The sequence below is a fragment of the Podarcis melisellensis genome, assembly GCF_964234715.1.
Source record: "Podarcis melisellensis genome assembly, chromosome: 1".
NCBI classification, from domain to species: domain Eukaryota; kingdom Metazoa; phylum Chordata; class Lepidosauria; order Squamata; family Lacertidae; genus Podarcis; species Podarcis melisellensis.
In genome coordinates, this window is record NC_138528.1 from 122,914,750 (window position 1) to 122,927,861 (window position 13,112).

The following is a 13,112-nucleotide window of genomic DNA, read 5'->3' on the forward strand; positions in this document are numbered from 1 at the left end:
GTTATTCCTTAAAATCAAACCTACATTTTAGGTATTATTAGTCTCAACTGTCATGATTATGGAAATTGTTTCAATAAACTCTCACAAAGTAATTATTCTACTCTCCTAAAATGTTTCTGGGTCACTTTTGGGATTCTTTCTTGTACAACTGTATGTTTCCATAAAATATGTGCTTGATAAATGCCAATTGCAGAATAAGGTGTCAAGCATACTTTGAAAAATATTTAAATATAACAAAACAAAAAGAAACCATCTGTCAAAAACTAACCTGTTGATTTTGGGTTCTTTGTAGCAAACTGTAGCTCTCCTGCGTCTAACAGGTGATATGGAATTTTCTTCTAAGTCTTTATTGGGTTTTGGAAGGGAAGGTGCTTTGATATTTGTCAGTTCTTGAAGAGGCTTACGCCCTGAAATTACAGCTATTATTGAATCACTAATTGCAAAAATATCTGGAATGTTAATAAACTTGAAAAAAATATTAAATATATATTTTTGGAGACACAGTGGTTTGGTTGATTGCATGCCAAACTTAAATTGGGGAGACTTGAGTTCAGATTTTGTTCAACCATGATACTTGGTGGCTTTGGGACAGTCACCCTCTCTAAAACTAATTTATCTCACAGAATTGTTGTGAGGATAAAATATTGGTGGGCAACATAGCTCTTTCTGGAAGACCAGTAGGATGAAACTGTAATTAATTAATCAAACACAAGTTAAGCCATGGTATTTGAAATGAACTTTGTGATTTGTAAAAAGTAGATGCTGTAATATTCCCAGTTTTAGCAACTGAAACATAGCTGAAGTGAGAACTCTTAATGTTATTTCCTCACCTACTGCATCAGGCAATACAACTGGTAGTATAGAAGTACAATGTTTCATTACAAGGAGGGCAAACTTTATATAGAGTGTGAAGGGATATTGCATTTGTGAACACGGAGGGACACATACTTGTGAGCTGCAATCAATCACATAACTGTTGTGCATGTTCACCATATTTAACCACTGTGTCTCCCTTTAATTATTTTTACTGTTTATCAGTCAACTGGATAGCTCAGTTGGTTACAGCATGGTGCTGATAACACCAAGGTTACAGGTTCGATCCCTGTATGGGATAGCTGCATATTCCTGCATTGCAGGGGGTTTGACAAGATGATCCTCAGGGTCTCTTCCAACTCTACAATTCTATGATTAATTTTTTGCCACAGCAACTTAAAACGACTTACAATATTTTAAGCGAGCCCCGTATACATACATTCAAACCAACACTTTCTTTTTTAAAAAAACAAAAAACAAAAACCCAGTACACTAAAACATCCCATCCATGAATTAAAAAAAGCCATAGATTAAAAACAAAGTATTTTGCCTGGTCTAAATACATGTAAAAATTGGCAAGCTTCCCTAGGGAGAGCATTGTACAAGTGGGGAGCCACCACTGAAAAGGCTTGTTCTTGTGTTGCTACCCTCCAGACCTCTCATGGAGATGGGCATACAAAGAAGGGCCTCAGATGACAGTTGCAAGGTCTGGGTCAGTTCTTAAGGGGAGAGGTGGTCCTTGAGGTATTAGGGTCCTGATATGTGTAAGACTTTATAGGTCAAAACCAGCACTTTAAATTGGGCCTGGAAACTAACCAGTATCCAGTGAAATCAGACAAGGATTGGTGTTACGTGCTGAAACCGTCTTGCTCCAGTGAGCAACCTGGCCATTGCATTAGCTGAAGTTTCAAAATCATCTTCAAAGGCAGTCCCACGTATAACCTATTGCAGTAATCTAAGCTAGAGGTTACTAGAGCATAGACAACAGAATTTAGGCTAACTTTCTCCATATAGTGGTGTAACTGGGCCACCTATCAAAGCTGATGGAAGGCACTCAATGCTACTGAGGCCACTTGAGCTTCAAAGAACAGCAATGGATCCAGAAGTACCCCAACCTACATATCTTCTCCTTCAGAGGAAGTGTAACCCCAAAAAGAGCAGTCAGCTTTCTGTTACCAGGTCTAGGGAACCACCCATTAACAAGTTTATTGTATGGCATAAATGTGCATGGACTATTATAGCTCACTTTATCGAATATATGAAGTGGGCTAGAAGGCCATGAATATGAGGCAACAATCATTAGATTTTTAAATATAGCTCAAAAGTTTTTGCATACCCCTGTAGGATACCACTGATGGGCATATAAGCATCACTTCATACCAGAAAAGCAGTTAGTGCTACATGCGCTTCCAGATACTAACCAGAGCATAGTACATGATTCCTAATCACCCAGAGCTCACTACCTGATCCATAATGGCTATGGTCTAGGCCTATTCAATTGCATATATTCTAGTTTTTTCATACAGGGATGTATATCGGAAGAATTCAAATCAAGTATTATTAAAATCACAATACCCACCCAATAAAATTGGGGAACGGGGGCAGAAATTGACAGAGTCAGACCTAGAGTGCGTTTCCTAATATCCAAAGTAAAGCTACACATACCAAAGTTTGATACTGGTCTTTTGCTGCAAGACTCTTCACAAATTATGTTCACATTCTCTGTGGAAGCATAGTAATTTTCTTCTTGGTAAATTCTTGAGAATTGCAATGTTTCAGGGTTTTTCAGAACTGGAATGTTTTTTGGAATTTTATGGAACTCAGTAGCTATTTCAGTATTGTTAGAAATTACTTTCTCTACACTTTTATCTTGATCACATGAACAAACACTATAGGTCTTCTTGCTTGGGTTTGGTGTAGAATCTACCCTTTCTTCGGATGTTTCAACACAACATTTAGCTGCTTTCTTTAGGTAACGTGAAATTGTAACATGCTGAACATTGGAATTTCTCTGAATGTTTTCATTTCCTTCATGTATATTCTCAGTATACACATTTTCATCATGTAATTTTTGTTTCACAGAAGTTTTTTTCTGAGAGCTTGGGTATATAATGTTTGTCTTCCTACCAGCTTTTGCAAAAATTCTTCTTTTATCACCATGTGAAAACTCTACATTAATTTCATCTGTTTTAGGAATACCTAAAGCATGAGCAGATCTCTCTCTTGTTATTCCAAAATTGGAAGAAACTTCTCTCTTATTAAAGCCACTTTTTATACCAGTCTTTTCATCTTGTATAGTCTGGCTATTAGAATTGCATACTTTTGATCTAGGCCCTTTCAAATACTGTCCATTTTCCATTTCACTGTAATGTGATTTTTTTATTTTGGAAACAACAGGATAGGACTCATTTATGTCTAAATCCTGTATTGAAACCACACAGCTTTGTACTGGTGGCAAGCTTTCAATAGAATAACCTTCTAATGGTACTTTACTGCTAGGTACGTTAAAATCATGTTCTGGGACCTGGCTGTCTGAATTCTGAGCTGTTTTGAAAATTGTATCTTTCATTTTTTCTTTTTCTAAAACATGAGTTGTTTGCTGTAAGTCTACAAGTCTTAGGGGATGCACCTGTCTGTCATTCTTGTTACTGTTCTTGAAATCTTCTCCAAGTTTATTGGTGTTCTTCAGTTTCATTTTCTCATCATTTCTCATTTGAAACAATCCTTTTTCTGGTGGTAGAACATTTTTAGATTCAACAATATCAATATCTTTAACTTTTCCATTACTAGGAACTTTCTTGTTACATTTTTTAGGTTTAATGTTATATTTATCCTCAATCTGTTTTTCTGTACTTTTAGTTTTCACTTTTCTCAAAGTTGCTGAAATTTTATCAGTTTTTACTATTTTAGCGTTCTCAACCTTGGCTTTTGATTTAATTAAGAGTATCTCACCTAGTTCACTAGCAGTCAATTCCATGTCAGCATCATATACAGTTTCTTCTGGCTTTTTACCATTTATAAAACATAGTTTATCGATGTGATCAGACTCCTTTCTAGGTTGAGATGATTTAGTGCATGAAACATCTTTTGGGGTCATCTGACCAATAGTGTGGACTTTGTCATTGTCACAATGCAATATGCTATTTTGCTCTGTTTTGCTCTCAAAATTGTTTATAGTAGACTGAATATTCGATGTGCAGGACAGTCCTCGTTTCTTCCGTTCAGTCACATATCTTTGGATTAGAAAAGGACTATTGTGTGCTGTTGATTGTCTTTCATATTTTTCTACAGAAGATGTATTATCCAGATTTAGCTTAAAGGTCCTACTAGACATCCGATCCATACATGATGGATTTTCTGCAAACAAAGCAAAACCAGGTTCATTTACATTGCATAAACAGGAAAGGGTTTTTTTTCCATTTGGAACATGCTTTATTTTAATCTTCAAAAACAATTTCAGCTTGCCAGATGGAACATTCTCCCCTTGCCTACACCTGTGCTGTTCTGATGGATCTCCAGACACCCGAGAGCCATTTGGGGAGAAGCATGTAGGGGGCACGCAAGGAGAAGGGAAAGCAGGGCTTCAGCTGACAGGGTTCGTCAGGGAAATCCCACCCATTATTAGTAACAATTTATATATCAACAACATGCATCTGTTTAACTGAAATTGTTAACAGTGTTTTTATAAATATCAGATGGGAGACCTGAACAAACCTAGTGATACTGTAGCTATTTTATTCAAATTGGTCTGTAACCTACTATAGTGTTTTAAATAGCTTACATAAAAGCATCTTATGTGCCTAATTTTTAAAAATATAATGAAAAAACATTTGGAATAACATTATGCATTTCTGTGTTGGTGTGTCCCAACATAAATGTTCATTTATTTTCTAAGACTTGAACGAGACATGAATCATATATCTAGCTCTATTGTCCCTGATTTTATAAACTTAGATTGCAAGCATGAAACACGCCCCCCCTGCAATCTGAATCAAGACGCAGGCATGGAGTGGGAAGTAAGGGGCCTTAGTCCTTTATCCCCTTCTGTGGACCTGATGCAATGTGCACTGGGGTGAAATCCCTCCAGTGGGTGTATTTTTCCTTTACAAATTGCATGTATTAGAGATCCAATATAGACAAGAACTACAATGAAGGGAAAGGGCTGAAGACATCTACCCACCATGCCGGGGTCACAATCCAAACCTCTCCTGCTGACAATTTATATTTTAAAAGTCCTATATTGAGACTCTTGCTTTCTGCAACATTTGGTAGGGACAAAGGACCCTATAAAATGAAGTGAATGCAATAAAATATGCTGTATACCTTTTGTAAATTTATTTGCAATAATTACTGTTTCTATTTTATTTGTTTCACTTGATTTTGATATGTTTTTTTCAGACACAAATAATTCTGCATTGATTTGATCTGCTGCAGTTTCCTTTGATGTAACAAGTTCATCAGGTACACAGGCTGATATGTTATTTTGCTGATTTCCATCATGTTCTTCAGTCTGAGTGCTCATATGTTGCCTGATAGTTCTGAAAGAACAATTTATTATGAAAGAGTTAATAAAATGGGATTCACTTCAGCATTTAACTCATAAGTAAACTTCACTTTGTTCAGTGGGACACTACCAGATAACAGTGCACAGATTTGTAATCTAATAATGAATCACATTCTGTGTTATAAAACCCCCCAAAATAAGTAGGAAACAAGATCTAGTGTAAAACAGAAGTGTATGAGATTACATCTAAGGAGAAAAACTGCTAGCAAATGTACTACTGTAAACTACCTTAACCTAAGGTATAAATTGCTATTCCTAATAGCCTGCAAACAATAATTACCATGTATAGGTATAAATTATGTTTTTGTTGGCAAAATACACATAAATGTCAGTTCATAAAAGATCAGAGGTTCACATTTTGATTTCCATCTAGATTAATAAATCAATTTAAATATTACCTAATTGGTTGATCAGAAATCTCAGGCTTTTGACCAGAACTGTTGCAGTGGTCTTTTTCCATTGCTAAGGGTTTTTGAATATGCTGTTTAAAAAGAGGAAAATGGTCAGAACACTTAAAGAGAAATTTTATGTACAGTATGTCTATAGAGAAATAATTCCCAGTTGAAGGGGGTTTGCTCCCAGTTTTGTCGGTATAGAATTGCACCCATACCAATATATTAAGATTTCGAGTGTTAGACTATTTCAATGAGAACAATTTTAATACAGTAATGTAAAGTGTAAAGATTAGCAGCTGTAAACTAGGAATATATGTATAAAGCACAAATATGCAGATTAAGAAAATATTTGCTCACATAATGTAGTTATTTCATTTAAATGCCACTCTTCTTGTGCACATATTGAGCATTTATAACAGAAAAAGTTGATTAATAAACCATTGATTTTGTACATGGGTATCATTTTACTGCTAGAAAGTACAGTACAGCAATATTGTGTATTATGTTAGTTGAAGTCATCTAGTTGTATGTTTAAATCTATATAAATATGTCAACAATATAATTGGATTTCCATTGTTTTGATCAGCATGTTTGTCCTGCTGTACCTGTACTTTAATCAAACCTCAAAAGTAAATCCACAGCTAACTTCTGAAAAACCAAAGGAATATTGATCACCAAACCAGTTTTTATACTGATTTTCAAAACATGAAGGCATACAGTAGCAATTCCCTCTTCACCCTATGATAATAAGTTTCACAAAGCAGCATACCTCTGAAAGAGTGCTCATTTCAATTGCAGTTGAAATGTTATTATTCACAAATGCTTCCAGTTCTATGAGAATTTTATTCTGCATACAAAAAAATTAAATGTAAACAAAACTTTTATTTAACGCAGTTAGAAAGTTAGAGAAAAACAATGATAAAAAGGATTTATCTTTCTGGAGTAAAGAAAGAGACAGTTTTGAGAAATTAATATATTTTATTTGGGATTAAAGAGATGAAATTTATCTAAAAACAAGAAAACATCAAAAGTTTTTTTAATAAAATATATATTGTAAAACCTTCCCCCGCTCCAACCAGTAGCATTTCCCCCTCTGCTGTTTTACACATAAAGCAATGTATTAAGGTTCAGCAGTATATCAATGATTACTTGATTAAGAAAATGTGTTACCCAAATGGCTGATTGTGTGATTGTTCATTGTTTAAAAGAAACTTTGGGTGCATAGCTCCAGTTGCTGGGCGTGCATGCACACACAGGGTCTGAGTGTGACCAAGAGATAAGAAACATTTTGCCCTGATATAACAGGGAGGATACATGTATACTCATGGACATACTGTAGTTGGGGGTGGGGGAGGCTGCGGGGCAGCTACCCCCCCCATAAATCGAGTAAATAAATAAAAATAGTTAACTAACTGATCAATCATGTTGCAGATAGCTCAGTTCAGCCCGCCTCCTGCAAAATCCTGGCTATGCCCATGTGCATACTGAAGGAGGTGAGGACAGGTGACCCCACCTAGGTCTGTGTAGTCACCCCCCCCCCGCCAACCAGGCCTCAAAACCAAATTTCCCCTTTCTCTCTTCTAAAATCCACAGCTTCAGCTTTTCTCACATTTTCTCACAAGATGCTGCTGCATAAGCAAAGCGTTCTTTTTATCAGCGCAAGAAAGCTTCAAAAGCTAATGAATGGCTCTGTCAATGCCAAGCAGAAGCAGGCATGAGAACTGAGTCTTATCTCACCCAGTTGCAACAAATCTTGGACACGCTGGCACGCAGGCTTCTCAACCCCCTTTCTTCCTGGGAAGGGCGCCAGGAGTCCCAAGACAGGAGTTTCTGTTCATGCTCAGAGGAAGCTCATGAGGCAGGGCTCCTGAGGAGGGGGAGAAGGGGGGCAAGGGGCCTGGAGGGAATATATGCTGGGTGCAATGGCTGTAAAAACTTGTGCTTGCTGTGAATGATCATGCAAAGTTCCTTCTACCAGCCAGGAAGGTAGAATAAACAGCTCTTTCTCTGGTTTAACCCTTCGGTGTCTCTGTTGACTCCTTCTTCCCTCCCCGCGGGGCGCAATGCTCTTTCCACCCGTGAAAAAGGCCTAAAAAGGCTACACATACCGCTGGTGTAATTCCCATTATGATATATCATTTGCATCATAATGCTTATCAAAATCCCACTGAACAGGATCTTTGAAACAGATGGATGCTACGTAGCTGCTTACACTGCACTAAGGTGAGCACTCCACCAGGGCAAGCATTCCCTCTCCTCCCACATGCACTCTTCTGGGGGTTATTCCAACCTGACCCACCCCCAGCCAATTTGGGGAGTATGATGATTGTGGGGATGCCCTGGGACTCATAGCTGAATCCCTTCCCCATAAGTTTTATTTTCACAATATATGAATAATGTAATAGCGCAAATAGTATTTTTCAGAACATACCAGGCGATTCAGCTTTTGGCGCAGTAAGACATTCTGCAAATGCAGCTCATCCACTTCTTTCTGTAATAAGAGCTTTTCATTTCTTAGCTTCCTAGAATTTTCTTTCTCTGCGCTGAGGGCCATGGCCAGAGCTTTATTATTGTGTTTCAAAGAAATCTTAAAAAGTGACGAGTTGCCTGCATAAAATAAAAATATGAAATAATTTGGGATTTTAAAAAACACCTATGTATGAGTGTGTTTAAAATATGTATCTATTCTATTTCTGTATGTTTAAAAAAAAATTGTATTTATTTTAAACCTGCATCCAGACTCATATCCACAACCATGGAATAGTTATACAGAAGACTTACAAATAAATACTGATATTCCTAATGCTCTTGCACTCTACACAAAAAATTAATTTGGAGGTGCCAAAACATCTGTTTCTTCACTATTAAAAATTTATTGCGAGGAATTGTATTTATTTATTTAAAACCTTTAAATATCACATATCCAAATATAGTAAAAAACAAATAAAATCCTTCAGGCCTATATACTTGGGGTAGCTAATATGGTGCCCCCCAAATGTTGTTGGACAGGACTACTTGTTGGGCTTACACTTACATGGGAGTGAATTCTATTGCATTCAAAGCAACTTACATCTGAGTAAGCATATTGAAGACTGCACAGTTAAACAATTACAATTTTCTAATTAAAATGCTTGAATGACAAAGATTGTGCTCTTTTCTTGTGTATAGTTCTTGTAATCTTGCCTAACCATATTTTCTAATTTCTAGAAAATTGCTTTCTATAATTTCTAACAAGTCAGAATGCAAGCACCACCCCTATATACTATATTACTGAGTGATAATTTAAGGAGTAGTACGGGATAAGGGAATATTTATTATCAGGATTTGATAATGAATTAAATTCTACAGTATATCATACTGAAAATGGCCTTGCCTTAAAGCACGGAGGTTGTCTGCCCCCCCTGCATTTCACAGTGCTTTCCTCATTAGCTGTTCACATCAGCAAGGTTAGATTTGTTTATGTTTGTGTACATATCGGGATGTTGATGGACAAGAGTTGTGTTAAGAAGTGGTGAACATAACAGACGACACAGCGATTCTTCAAACAGCTCTTGTTTATTCACAGGCCAGAACAAAACTGAACTGAAGGGTTCAGCCAGCCTGCTTATATAGAGCTCCACTACAACACAACAGTAACCATTTTCTGTAACTATCCAATCACTGAACGTCACTTTCAATCCCTTATTTGCATATGTGGACCTGAGTGAAAACTATCTACAGTATCCCCCTGCTGACCCAGGGTGAGAACGTCAGCACATAACAGGTTGTCTTTACCCTGTGCGGAGATGTTCACAACTAGAGACAACTTAGAAATGGCTTAAGAAATCCACTCAGTGTGAAGCTGGTTTGAGAAGCAATGCATTTAGGATATGTGCACACAGATTAGAAACCTAGCATTGGAAACTGTGAGTACACAATAAGCAGCAGTGGGAATACAGTCTGAGAGACAGTAATATCACAGGGGATGCCAACCATTTGGGGTCCCTGAGTGAAACTGAACCTTTGAGGAACACCAGCCACTCTGGTGACCAATCTCCTAACCTCTTCCATGTTTCCTTCTCCTCTCTTGCTTGCTCCATTTTCTGTCAGCTGCCAATCTAAATCTTGAAAACCACATAGAGCTGAAAGAGGGAAGAAATGGGAAGTGCAATGGTACCTTGGTTCTCAAATGCCTTGGGACTCAAACAACTTGGAACCCAGACAGTGCCAACCTGGAAGTAAGTGTTCCGATTTGCAAACTTTTTTCAGAAGCCGAACGTGCTCCGTTTTGCGTGTTACGCGTCTGATTTGTGTGCCACGCTTCGATTTTGAGCGTTATGCTGAGGTCTGTCTGTTTTTGCTATTTATTTTGTGTTTCTGTGGCCTTTTTTTGTTTTTGTGACTGTGGAACCCAGTTCAGCTACTGATTGATGGACTGCGTGACTGCAGTACATTGTTTATTGCTTTCATTTTATGGCTCAGTGGTCTCGTTAGATAGTAAAATTCATGTTTAACTGCTGTTTTAGGGGTTGTTTTTAAAAGTCCATTTTGCATTACTTTCTATGGGAAAGCACGCCTTGGTTTTGGAATGCTTTGGTTTTGGAACAGATTTCCAGGATGGATTAAGTTTGAGAACCAAGGTACCACTGTATGCTACTTTTCCAGCTTCCTCTCCTTCAGTTCCATGCACTTTTTGGGGAAGCCACCCTTGCCAGCCCATGAAGAAAAGGGCAGTAAGGAGTAGCAGTGGGAGGGGCAGATCCTCATTGTGCCCACAGGCATAACATTATTAAACTTATCCTATTTTATTTGTACAAGCTACTGGTTTATTTATTTAGAAGCATTTATAAACCACTTAATATTTTAAAACCACCAAGTACTGTACAACATAAAAACAACAAACAATCTTTTTAAAAAACAGCAACATAAAAACCAGTAAAAACAAAAGGTATAATTATGCTAAGACGGTGTTACTGGCCCAAAATTGCTGAATATAATTTGAATAAAGGTTTCATGAAACATTGGCTCTTTTTCATTTTGGATGAATGTATTTTTGTAGACATATTACACTGGGTATTTTTAAAAATGCTACTACTTAAGGAGGTCTACAAGTATTTTATTTTTCTGAGAGTTACATATATTATCAAAATTTTAGTTGACACTCACTTCTTATCTTAGTTTTGATTTTACATGCAAGAGAAGCATTCAGCTTCCCAGCTTTTAGAGATCCGTTCTTCTTCGCCCCAACACGTCTTTTAATATCTCCAAAGATCAAGGAAGATGCTTCTGGAAATGGATTGCTTTCCATTTTAATGGATTCAGTTCATTACCCAGTAGAAATCTAACAATGGATAACACAAAGAAAGATATATTAATGTTTTAGTGGATATTTTTAGTTGCATAGTTTCAGTTAAGGGTTATCATACTCTATTATTCATCATGTGGGTCTTGTATTCATTCTTAAACAAACAAACAATTTTTAATATATCTTTAACCAATTCATTCACTCTATAGAATCCCAAGTTATTCCACACATTTCCAAAGTATGTAAGGGACGTGAGAGAAAAAGTAGGAGCAATGTAGTGAAATTACTATCTAACAGTCTCTCCAGAGCTGGTCATGTGTGAGACTCCGTTTGGAACTATTAACATACTGAATAAAAGAAATCAGTCAGAAAGGAAATGACTCTTGTTGGTCTGTCCTTAAGTCTTTTTTGAACACACTAGTTAAATAATCTACTTCAGATTTTCCTAACAGCACTTCCTTAATTGTTCAATTCACCATCAAATTCAAAGCTGCGGGTGAGCTATTATTAATAATACATTCCATTTGTATCCTGTTCTTCCCCTACAGAGAACAGGAATTACTAAATACAGTACTGGGGAAATTATTTTCAAGCCCTCTCCATTAGGAAAAATGTGTAAACCACGGTAGAAAGACACAGGGGAAGCCCTGTTTTTTACATGACTGAGGTAAATGATCAGGGCCGGATTTAGGTTTGATGAGGCCCTAAGCTATGGAAGGTAATGGGGCCCTTTATATGTCCAGTTGTCCTTTGTCAACAACAAATTGTCACTGTTTTTTGTGTTGAATATATGCTATATAGTAATTTAAGGACCTAATAGGTATCTAAAGCCATTTGCACACAACAAATAGGAGCCTACACAACACAAAACACTGTAGGTTTTATTTTATTTTATATTTTGGAAATGTACATCCAGTTTTTCCCCTCCTTTAAATGTTTTAAGAGGCCCGAGAGAGTGGGGCCTTAAGCTATAGCTTGTTAACCTTATAAGTTAACCTTATAAGTAAATCCGGCATTGTAAATGATCTTTCCCATTTATTATTTACTTGAGGAAAGGGACTCGAGCTCACAGGCTCCCCGGGGTCGGTTTTTAAAAGTGGCCTTTTTTTAAAGCAAAGTTTGAGGTAAAAGGAGGCAACACAGAGTCGTTTCTCCACACAGCTCCCCCACCGCTCTAGTTCCCGCCAAAACGGCGGCTGGCGGGGCGCTGATTGGATGGCCCGTCCCTCGCGCCGCAGCCGTTGAAACCGTTGAAGCCCGTGGAGGGCGCGCGCACGAGCAGCTGCGGCGTTCCCGCCATCAGCTGCTACAACCCAGCCGAGGGCGACCCGTGCGGCTTTGCCTCTCGCGAGCCACGTGGGCGCGCGCGGGGCGCGTTGCAAAGCTTTGTAGCCCGATCCATTCCCACCCACGTCTTTGCTCAAAAACTGAAGTCCCACGGGGTTCAGTGGGTAAACTCGATGTTTGCTCTCTCACGCTCAGCAGTGCATACCCAAGTTCAAAGTGACTCCTGGGAAAACAGAAAGAGGTCGCTTTGCCCCTGTGCCTTCAAAACAAAACCAGAATTTGGAAACGTTTTGGGAGAGCTGCTATCTCCCCAAACAGAAGAATTTTACTAGTTGAGGCTGCACTCCTATACAGTGGTACCTCGGGTTACATATGCTTCAGGTTACATAGCTTCAGGTTACAGACTCTGCTAACCCAGAAATAGTGCTTCCGGTTAAGAACTTTGCTTCGGGATGAGAACAGAAATCGTGCTCCGGCAGCAGCAGGCCCCATTAGCTAAAGTGGTGCTTCAGGTTAAGAACAGTTTCAGGTTAAGAATGGACCTCCGGAACGAATTAAGTACTTAACCTGAGGTACCACTGTACATGCTTAAAAGGTAAAGGGACCCCTGACCATTAGGTCCAGTCATGGACGACTCTGGGGTTGCTGCACTCATCTCGCTTTACTGGCTGAGGGAGCTGGCGTACAGCTGCCAGGCATAGCTGTCAACTTTTCCTTTTTCTTGCGAGGAATCCTATTCAAAATAAGGGAATTTCCCTTAAAAAAAGGG

General features: G+C 38.1%; 1 protein-coding gene across 6 annotated transcripts in view; it reads right to left on the minus strand.

Annotated features, from left to right (window-relative positions):
• SGO2 (shugoshin 2) overlaps nt 1-13,112 on the minus strand; it is a 111,193-nt gene that overhangs the window by 1,176 nt on the left and 96,905 nt on the right. Inside the window, exons 2-9 of one of the 6 annotated variants that reach the window (XM_081915558.1) lie at nt 12,103-12,147; nt 10,918-11,092; nt 8,204-8,379; nt 6,542-6,619; nt 5,776-5,858; nt 5,137-5,351; nt 2,479-4,170; nt 269-419 (exon numbers count right to left, since the gene is read on the minus strand). In XM_081915558.1, the coding sequence (XP_081771684.1) occupies nt 269-419; nt 2,479-4,170; nt 5,137-5,351; nt 5,776-5,858; nt 6,542-6,619; nt 8,204-8,379; nt 10,918-11,059 (2,537 nt within the window). In that variant the 5' untranslated portion in view covers nt 11,060-11,092; nt 12,103-12,147. Of the gene's footprint in view, nt 1-268; nt 420-2,478; nt 4,171-5,136; nt 5,352-5,775; nt 5,859-6,541; nt 6,620-8,203; nt 8,380-10,917; nt 11,093-12,052; nt 12,490-13,112 lie in introns of those variants that run through there. The other 5 variants (XM_081915560.1, XM_081915561.1, XM_081915557.1 and 2 more) reach the window with 5 other exon arrangements.